This window comes from Oncorhynchus mykiss, chromosome 11 (genome assembly GCF_013265735.2).
Source record: "Oncorhynchus mykiss isolate Arlee chromosome 11, USDA_OmykA_1.1, whole genome shotgun sequence".
NCBI classification, from domain to species: domain Eukaryota; kingdom Metazoa; phylum Chordata; class Actinopteri; order Salmoniformes; family Salmonidae; genus Oncorhynchus; species Oncorhynchus mykiss.
This window is the reverse complement of record NC_048575.1, coordinates 17,949,161-17,960,060: the sequence shown is the minus strand read 5'-3', so window position 1 is coordinate 17,960,060 and position 10,900 is coordinate 17,949,161. Positions and strand designations below refer to the sequence as shown.

The following is a 10,900-nucleotide window of genomic DNA, read 5'->3' as shown; positions in this document are numbered from 1 at the left end:
TCTGTCGAGACGGGGGACAGAGTGAGGTAATGTTTCACAAAATAATAGTAGAACAGTAACATTTTAGCGATGTATTTATTTATTACAATATTTGGACCATATGTAGCCAGATCTCGCCCTTACAAATAGTTTTAGCAAACAGTGAAATCGGCATATAGAGAGAAACATCATTGGCACAAGTTATTTTAAATTCCAATAAGATTATAAATAAATTATAGTGAAGTCTATAGTAGACGTACTCTCTTGCGTAGCTATATGAATAAGCAGCAGATGGCGCTAAAGTACTGTTTAAAAAGGAAACGCTCTTACAGCAAGGTTTCGGCTCTGAGTTTGTGTGAGAAGAGGTCACACAGTCCGTGCTCTGTTACACATATAGCAGTGTCCCCTCCCTAGGAAGGTAAGCATGTCGAAACAGCTGAAGGCCGTGAGACTGAGGAATACCTCGTTAATGTTCTCCAGCTCAAGGTGTCCCAGGTAGTACATCCTGAACACGTGATAGGGGACAAAACACACAAGCAGCACCAAAGCAAAACACAGGCTCTTCAGCTGAGCCCAGAACTCCTGGTGAGACATGCAGTCTCGCCCATACTTCCTGGTCAGAAGGACCATGACATGACACTGCAGTGCCGTCAGCACACAGGCCACAATGATGATCACAGAGCTCATGATGTAGTTCAGCACCTTGGCAACAATGTGTTTTTTCAGGTGGTTGCCGAACTGGAAACAGTGGGAATAATTGTTGGACATTGTGTTTGTCTTGTTGTTGGTGGTGTTATCGTGGACGTCCTTGCCGTAGTTGTAATAAAGGATGGGGGGGATGACCATAAACATCACTGTCCACACTGCCACACTGGCGCCAAAAGCATGCAACTTCCTGGAGAAGAGAGGAGACCCTTAGTGATTTTGTGAGAAACAGATATTTGCCTTTCCCATCCCCCATGCCATGACACACATTGAGAGACACCTCTCTACCTCTAGTTAACTACCATTATAAACTGGGTGGTTCAAGCCCTGAATTCTGATTGGCTGACAGCTGTGGTATATCCAACCATATACCACGGGTATGACGAAACATTTATTTTTACTGCTCTAATTACATTGGTAAACAGTTTATAATAGCAATAAGGCATCTCAGGGGTTTGTGGTATATGGCCAATATACAATATAATATTTGTGCTATATGGCCTGTGGAACACACTGTTAACTACCTGTAGAACACGGTTAATTACCTGTAGACCATGGTTAAGTTAACTACCTGTAGACCACGGTTAAGTTAACTACCTGTAGACCACAGGCTGTTAACTACCTGTAGACCACGGTTAAGTTAATTACCTGTAGACCACGGTTAAGTTAACTACCTGTAGACCACGGTTAAGTTAATTACCTGTAGACCATGGTTAAGTTAACTACCTGTAGACCATGGTTAAGTTAACTACCTGTAGACCACAGGCTGTTAACTACCTGTAGACCATGGTTAAGTTAACTACCTGTAGACCACGGTTAAGTTAATTACCTGTAGACCATGGTTAAGTTAACTACCTGTAGACCACGGTTAAGTTAACTACCTGTAGACCACAGGCTGTTAACTACCTGTAGACCACGGTTAAGTTAATTACCTGTAGACCACGGTTAAGTTAATTACCTGTAGACCACGGTTAAGTTAATTACCTGTAGACCACGGTTAAGTTAACTACTGTTATATAAGTATTCATACACATAGCTCATATAAACAAAGACATTCCGTCGTAAGAACACATACACCCAGCCACAAGACTGACCCCCTCTATTGGTCGGATGCTCAGGATAAGGCTCTGCTGTGCACCAATGGGGCTTCTGCTCTGGCTAGAGCAAGGCCCGCCTCCAACCCTCCGACCAGTCAAGAAGACCGAAACGACAAGACTCCACCTACTTTATTCTATGTATAAAAATGAATGTAACCGTTGTATAGGCTCTCTTTTTCACCTGGCTCCTTGCCGAGTTATGTGAACTAGGTCCGTGCACGTAAAACTGCGGGACAAGATATCTCTGACTCATTAAAACTGTCTTTTGTTACAACTGAAATCCACTCTGTCCAGCGTCCGTGATTTGGTCTCAACTCTCCAGTATTTGAACACTAACACTACCTGTAGACCACGGTTAAGTTAATTACCTGTAGACCACGGTTAAGTTAGACCACGGTTAAGTTAATTACCTGTAGACCACGGTTAAGTTAACTACCTGTAGACCACGGTTAAGTTAATTACCTGTAGACCACGGTTAAGTTAATTACCTGTAGACCACGGTTAAGTTAATTACCTGTAGACCACGGTTAAGTTAATTACCTGTAGACCACGGTTAAGTTAACTACCTGTAGACCAAGGTTAAGTTAACTTAACGTAGTTAACTACCTGTAGACCACAGTTAAGTTAATTACCTGTAGAACACGGTTAATTACCTGTAGAACACGGTTAATTACCTGTAGACCACGGTTAAGTTAACTACCTGTAGAACACGGTTAAGTTAATTACCTGTAGAACACGGTTAATTACCTGTAGACCACGGTTAAGTTAATTACCTGTAGAACACGGTTAAGTTAATTACCTGTAGAACACGGTTAATTACCTGTAGACCACGGTTAAGTTAACTACCTGTAGACCACGGTTAAGTTAATTACCTGTAGAACACGGTTAATTACCTGTAGACCACGGTTAAGTTAACTACCTGTAGACCACGGTTAAGTTAATTACCTGTAGAACACGGTTAATTACCTGTAGACCACGGTTAAGTTAACTACCTGTAGAACACGGTTAAGTTAATTACCTGTAGAACACGGTTAATTACCTGTAGACCACGGTTAAGTTAACTACCTGTAGAACACGGTTAAGTTAACTACCTGTAGACCACGGTTAAGTTAATTACCTGTAGAACACGGTTAAGTTAACTACCTGTAGACCACGGTTAAGTTAATTACCTGTAGAACACGGTTAATTACCTGTAGACCACGGTTAAGTTAACTACCTGTAGAACACGGTTAAGTTAACTACCTGTAGACCACGGTTAAGTTAACTACCTGTAGAACACGGTTAAGTTAATTACCTGTAGAACACGGTTAATTACCTGTAGACCACGGTTAAGTTAACTACCTGTAGAACACGGTTAATTACCTGTAGAACACGGTTAATTACCTGTAGACCACGGTTAAGTTAACTACCTGTAGACCACGGTTAAGTTAATTACCTGTAGAACACGGTTAATTACCTGTAGACCACGGTTAAGTTAACTACCTGTAGAACACGGTTAATTACCTGTAGAACACGGTTAATTACCTGTAGACCACGGTTAAGTTAACTACCTGTAGAACACGGTTAAGTTAATTACCTGTAGAACACGGTTAATTACCTGTAGACCACGGTTAAGTTAACTACCTGTAGAACACGGTTAAGTTAACTACCTGTAGACCACGGTTAAGTTAATTACCTGTAGACCACGGTTAAGTTAATTACCTGTAGAACACGGTTAATTACCTGTAGACCACGGTTAAGTTAACTACCTGTAGACCACGGTTAAGTTAATTACCTGTAGAACACGGTTAATTACAGGTAGTTAACTACCTATAGAACACAGAGGGTTAACTACCTGTAGAACACAGAGGGTTAACTACCTGTAGAACACAGAGGGTTAACTACCTGTAGACCACGGTTAAGTTAATTACCTGTAGAACACGGTTAATTACAGGTAGTTAACTACCTATAGAACACAGAGGGTTAACTACCTGTAGAACACAGAGGGTTAACTACCTGTAGAACACAGAGGGTTAACTACCTGTAGAACACGGAGAGTTAACTACCTATAGAACACAGAGGGTTAACTACCTGTAGAACACGGTTAACTACCTTTACAATGAGGTTGACTACCTGTAGAACATGGTTAACTACCTGTAGAACACAGTTAAATTAACTACCTGTAGAACACAGAGGGTTAACTACCTGTAGAACACAGTTAAATTAACTACCTGTAGAACACAGAGGGTTAACTACCTGTAGAACACGGTTAACTACCTTTACAATGAGGTTGACTACCTGTAGAACACAGAGGGTTAACTACCTGTAGAACACAGTTAAATTAACTACCTGTAGAACACAGAGGGTTAACTACCTGTAGAACACGGTTAACTACCTTTACAATGAGGTTGACTACCTGTAGAACATGGTTAACTACCTGTAGAACACAGAGGGTTAACTACCTGTAGAACACAGAGGGTTAACTACCTGTAGAACACAGACGGTTAACTACCTGTAGAACACGGTTAACTACCTTTACAACGAGGTTGACTACCTGTAGAACACAGAGGGTTAACTACCTGTAGAACACAGACGGTTAACTACCTGTAGAACACGGTTAACTACCTTTACAACGAGGTTGACTACCTGTAGAACATGGTTAACTACCTGTAGAACACAGTTAAATTAACTACCTGTAGAACACAGTTAAATTAACTACCTGTAGAACACAGTTAAATTAACTACCTATAGAACACAGAGGGTTAACTACCTGTAGAACACAGTTAAATTAACTACCTGTAGAACACAGAGGGTTAACTACCTGTAGAACACAGAGGGTTAACTACCTATAGAACACAGAGGGTTAACTACCTGTAGAACACAGAGGGTTAACTACCTGTAGAACACAGAGGGTTAACTACCTGTAGAACACAGAGGGTTAACTACCTGTAGAACACGGTTAACTACCTTTACAATGAGGTTGACTACCTGTAGAACACAGTTAAATGAACTACCTGTAGGACACAGTTAAGTATTTGAAGAACGTAGTTAACTTCACTACCTGTAGAACTCGTAGCGATCCTTCTTGCTATGGAACCCCAGCAGTCGTATGACGAGGATGACCACGTAGAAAACAAAAGCCATGTACATGTGCACGTGGATCATGGCACTGACCCCCTTACACAGCATCTCCCCCAACATCCAGTAACCAGCAGCATAGTAGTAGATCCTGAAGGGTACGGTGAGTAGGAACAGGAAGTGGGCCAGGGTGAGGTTGAGCATAGCGATGGTGATAACTGATCGCATGTTGGATTGGAGGATGTGGATCATCAGGGCCAACCCGATGACCCCAATGACCAGGACCAGGCTATAGATGGACAACAGGGTAAGACGTTTGAGGATGGACATGGTTTCCGGCTTGTCGGACATGGTAGAGTTAGAGGGAACCAGAGACGCCAACTTCGCTGGGGGATGGGGAGAAGCGAGAGAGAGAGAACAGAATGCAGTAAAGCAGACACTCTTATCAATTCAAATTAGGAGGGTAAACAACCAACCACACAATATCATTATTGTAGGTATTGACAAGATACAGTGGGGCAAAAAAGTATTTAGTCAGCCACCAATTGTGCAAGTTCTCCCACTTAAAAAGATGAGAGAGGCCTGTAATTTTCATCATAGGTACACTTCAACTATGACAGACAAAATGAGAAAAAAAATCCAGAAAATCACATTGTAGGATTTTTTATGAATTTATTTGCAAATTATGGTGGAAAAAATAAGTATTATAAAAATAAAAATAAGTATTATCAGAGCTACAGTAGACCTTTATACAAACAAGCCATTTGCAACACAGGCCCACCATCATTCACTTTGAACTGGACTGTGTGTTTACAGTTGGTTACAACAGCGTGACTTTAGATCATTAGAACGCATTAGTCAAAAGCCGCAAAATACACCTGAATGGATTTCTGCAAATATGTTACTTTACAGCCGCATCCTCAGAGCATGCGCAGACCAGCTGACTGGTGTGTTTACAGACATATTCAATCAATCCTTATCCCAGTCTGCTGTTCCCACATGCTTCAAGAGGGCCACCATTGTCCCTGTTCCCAAGAAAGCGAAGGTAACTGAGTTAAACGACTACCGCCCCGTAGCACTCACTTCCGTCATCATGAAGTGCTTTGAGAGACTAGTCAAGGACCATATCACCTCCACCCTACCTGACACCCTAGACCCACTCCAATTTGCTTACCGCCCAAATAGGTCCACAGACGACGCAATCACAACCACACTGCCCTAACCCATCTGGACAAGAGGAATACCTATGTGAGAATGCTGTTCATCGACTACAGCTCAGCATTTAACACCCTAGTACCCTCCAAACTCGTCATCAAGCTCGAGGGTCTCGACCCCGCCCTGTGCAACTGGGTACTGGACTTCCAGACGGGCCGCCCCCAGGTGGTGAGGGTAGGTAAAACATCTCCACCCCGCTGATCCTCAACACTGGGGCCCCACAAGGGTATGTTCCGAGCCCTCTCCTGTACTCCCTGTTCACCCACGACTGCGTGGCCACGCACGCCTCCAACTCAATCATCAAGTTTGCGGACGACACAACAGTGGTAGGCTTGATTACCAACAACGATGAGACGGCCTACAGGGAGGAGGTGAGGGCCCTCGGAGTGTGGTGTCAGGAAAATAACCTCACACTCAACGTCAACAAAACTAAGGAGATGATTGTGGACTTCAGGAAACAGCAGAGGGAACACCCCCCTATCCACATCGATGAAACAGCAGTGGAGAGGGTAGTAAGTTTTAAGTTCCTCAGCGTACACATCACAGACAAACTGAATTGGTCCACCCACACAGACAGCATCGTGAAGAAGGCGCGGCAGCGCCTCTTCAACCTCAGGAGGCTGAAGAAATGCGGCTTGTCACCAAAAGCACTCACAAACTTCTACAGATGCACAATCGAGAGCATCCTGTCGGGCTGTATCACCGCCTGGTACGGCAACTGCTCCGCCCACAACCATAAGGCTCTCCAGAGGGTAGTTAGGTCCGCACAACGCATCACCGGGGGCAAACTACCTGCCCTCCAGGACACCTACACCACCCGATGTCACAGGAAGGCCATAAAGATCATCAAGGACATCAACCACCCGAGCCACTGCCTGTTCACCCCGCTATCATCCAGAAGGCGAGGTCAGTACAGGTGCATCAGAGCAAGGACAGAGAGACTGAAAAACAGCTTCTATCTCAAGGCCATCAGACTGTTAAACAGACACCACTAACATTGAGTGGCTGCTGCCAACACACTGACTCAACTCCAGCGACTTTAATAAATGAAATTGATGGAAATTGATGGAAAAATATATCACTAGCCACTTTAAACAATGCTACTTAATATAATGTTTACATACCCTACATTACTCATCTCATATGTATATACTGTACTCTATATCATCTACTGCATCTTTATGTAATACATGTATCACTAGCCACTTTAAACTATGCCACTTTGTTTACATACCCTACATTATTCGTCTCATATGTATATACTGTACTCGATACCATCTACTGCATCTTGCCTATGCCGTTCTGTACCATCACTCATTCATATATCTTTATGTACATATTCTTTATCCCTTTACACTGTGTATAAGGTAGTAGTTTTGGAACTGTTAGGTTAGATTACTCGTTGGTTATTACTGCATTGTCGAAACTAGAAGCACAAGCATTTCGCTACACTCGCATTAACATCTGCTAACCATGTGACCAATAACATTTGATTTTATTTGACATTTGGGAACATTACAGTTCTATTGATCAAACAACCATGAAAAGGTGTGCTCTCTCTCCCTCAGTTATGCACATCAACAACAAGATTAACAACTAACGCTAACCAGAGCAAGATGAGCTCAAATCTAACAAAGGAACATTAGATAAACCCTCTCAAACTTTTTCAGCTAGTTGGCCGTCAAAATTGCACTGATAAAAGATGGGGAATTGTAGCCTCCTCGTCCTTCTGCAGCTTGTCTGACAATGCATTCTTGTCCCAACCAAGCACCCAAGCTAACTGGCTAAAGTTGTCTAGCTTGCTAGCTAGCTACTTCCAGACACAAATGAGAGGACACCTCACTCTGACCATTTTACTCGCCGTAGCAGAGCATGTTATCTAGTGTTCGTGACTAACTATTACATTTTTTTGCCTACGTTTACTGACACCGGTCATATTCAGCGGGTGTTGCACATTCGTAAATTCATCAGTTATTCTGTTCTCTGGCACACTCAGACGAGAGTGCTCTGAAATCGGAGTAGATAGACAGAGTGAATTTGCGAACGCAAGAGATATGCTAACTGGACAACAATCGTTCATGTTCTTGCTAGCTAACCAAATGACACCTGCATCTAAAGCTGTGTATAGCCACTGAAAAACTATATGAGGGGAAAACATCAGTCAATCACCCATTCCTCCAATGACATGACATGACATCCTCCTAGCAGCTAGCTAGATCTAGCTAAGGTTAGGCTCTGTGTTTTTAGCTTGCTACATAAATAGATGTGCTAGCCTATTAGCTACGTTATGACTGACTTGTGATCATTGCCCTTGCTAGTTTGATTGTATTGACATTCCCATCCTTAGTTACATTCGTCTGTTTTTGTCCAGAGTATTGAATCATTGAAACTGAAACAGTGCATCCCGAATGGAGGCAGCAAACAATGTACCAGGCCAGCTGTGATTAACAACCTGATAGCAATATTTGTTGGACTACCAAGAAATGTATTGGTGAATTATATTAATCATGCATTGAACTGCATCCATCTATTCTGCCAACAATGCCTTAGTGTATGTCATGGAATGTTGACTCAAATATAACCTATTTTTAAAACCTTTTATAAAGTTGGTTTTGTAGGATAAACTGGGAATTTAATATTTTTGACTGATATTATGATTGTCTGTTTCATGTCCGCTGTCAGTTCCACTTTAAACTTTACGTCACTGGTTACTTTGTACTAAATGTGAAATGTTTTTGCAATGGGAAGTGATAGTTGTACATTTCGATTAGGAAATGCTCAATGGTTGTTTTTTTTGTCTTTTTATGATTGAAACCTACTGGCTTATTATGTTGAGTTTATGCACTGCTTATCCTTTAACATCATGCTGTGTGTGACTGCTGTCTTTCCATCGGCCCTATGTATTGATGCCTGGAGAAGGTGGTAAAGTCTAATTTTGTCAAAAAGTTCCCAAACTGCCCACCCAGCGAAGGAAAGGTGCCCTGTGTGGAAAAATCCCATGTTTTGTATATTTCTTTGTGAGTTTTCCTATACGTTTTTCAGATTTTCACTCTCAAAATGACACTTTGTTATAGGAAAAAACACAAATTTGATGGTCTAAGTCCACAACAATGCTTAAACCACATCAATCTGGTTGGGTTGGCCTGTCAGGGTGTGTCCACCCATGCCCCGTGATACAAACAGGCATGATGACAATTGCACATCACAAGTAGCCTACTAACCAACACTTCGGACTAAACTTTTCAATACCTGGTTTACACACCCATTGTTGCCTTAGTTAACATGAACATTTACTGGTAGATATCATACGTTGAAACATCTTTCCTACCCACCGGGCTACCGATGTCGTTATTCTGTGAGCTGCTCCATGCCAAAACCAGTTGAGAGCTGCACATTCTTGCTGCCTGCAGATGATATTCAGCTGTAACTAGGCGCGCATGTGAATATATTTCACGGGCTTTGCGATTGTGTTGGCTACTTTGTGCATGATTTCTCTATTGTACTACATACATGATAAGTCATATACCTCCACTACACTACTTTGATACTCAACAGTAGGGATTAAGAAGTGAGTATAAGCAATGCCCGCTGAAAAAAAAGTGGGTATACCTGTGTATACCCTCCACTACACCACTGGCCCTTTGTGTTTTACAAAAAGTGACCTCTCTTACATGAGTGCGCTGGTATTATGGTTGCTGTCCTTTCAGAATCACAAACCTGTCACACACTGAAGGTCTATAGGTTCACCACTGTACTAACCCGTCACACACTGAAGGTCCAATAGGTTCTCCACTGTACTAACCAGTCACACACTGAAGGTCTATAGGTTCAGCACTGCGCAAACATGTCTATAATAGATATAAAGGCTGTTAAGATACTAATGTTTCAAGAAAGGAGTGTATATATTTGGCCTGGCGAAGCAGTTTTATGCACTGACTGAAAGGAAGCTGATAATTCTGAGTTTTTACTCTGCTGGTTTTGGCTGGTCTCGGGAAGAAATTACCAGTCCTCACTGTCCAAGACTGAGTACAAATGTATCCAACACTGAGACACTCAATGTGGTCTCGGGTACTACAGCCCTGCATTATATACATACTGTCAGTCACAGTGGACACATATTGTAATACAGTGAGTGATTGTACCTGTCCATATCTACTGGGAGTGACAAAAGAATGAAAATTCAACTATTAGGAAACAATCAATGTGCAACACAATCCTCCTCACAACCTTAAAATCTATCACGTAAGTCTCGTGTCGTTACAGAAGTCTTAAGTTCTGAAAAATGACAATAGAATATATATAGCAACATCAAATCATTCTGTAGACCTACCTTCTGATGGATCAGGTAAAAACTTTCCACAGAGAAGGAAATCAGGGTGGTGTGAGTGTCAGGAAGTTTTTGTGAGTGTCAGGGCACACAGTATGCGTGTGAGAGAGAGTGTGACCTATGCACCACCCTTACCAGAGCTGCTTTACCACCCACTTTTATTTGTAAAAAAGCACAGTGCGTTTGACAGGTCCTTTTTACATACTGTCTGCAGAGTCAGAAGCACACAACACCACATTCACGAGAAGGGATTACACATATGGCAGCTCAGCCACAGAACTGTCAACTTCCTCTGACCGGCTCTATGCACCCACACTGACAGAGAGAACACTTCCTGTCTTTCTCTGGGAGGACTCTATATTAAAGTCTTTCTATAGGCCTTTTAAAGGGTTTACAAAGGCTGTGAGCAGCTCCATACATCATTATTCAGCCTCATAAAATAGAATGTGTATGAAGTGTGAGTGTGTAATCCATCTGGTGAGAGACAAGGCTGTTCAACAGAACTGAAACAGGATGTGGT

General features: G+C 42.2%; 1 protein-coding gene across 3 annotated transcripts; it reads right to left on the bottom strand.

Moving 5' to 3' along the window:
- Nucleotides 1-60: 60 nt before the first annotated feature.
- LOC110535422 (probable G-protein coupled receptor 141) lies at nt 61-10,632 on the bottom strand. 3 transcript variants are annotated; one of them, XM_036935108.1, is made up of 3 exons: nt 10,384-10,632; nt 4,822-5,219; nt 61-874 (listed from the first exon to the last, which is right to left on the bottom strand). In XM_036935108.1, exons 2-3 carry the CDS (start codon nt 5,187-5,189, stop codon nt 346-348), a joined length of 897 nt encoding a protein of 298 aa, XP_036791003.1. In that variant the 5' UTR covers nt 5,190-5,219; nt 10,384-10,632; the 3' UTR covers nt 61-345. The 3 variants fall into 3 exon arrangements, with proteins under 3 accessions (XP_036791003.1, XP_036791001.1, XP_036791002.1); XM_036935106.1 differs by having other exon boundaries at nt 4,822-5,224; nt 10,384-10,627; XM_036935107.1 differs by lacking the exon at nt 10,384-10,632 and adding an exon at nt 9,386-9,521 and having other exon boundaries at nt 4,822-5,224.
- Nucleotides 10,633-10,900: the final 268 nt, after the last annotated feature.

Excerpts from the sequence above, each read along its gene's own strand:
- LOC110535422 (XM_036935108.1), bottom strand. The coding sequence starts at position 5,189 with ATGTCCGACAAGCCGGAAACCATGTCCATCCTCAAACGTCTTACCCTG. Across the intron at positions 875-4,821 it reads GATCGCTACGAGTTCTACAG|GAAGTTGCATGCTTTTGGCG; the intron begins GTAGTGAAGTTA and ends TCTCTTCTCCAG.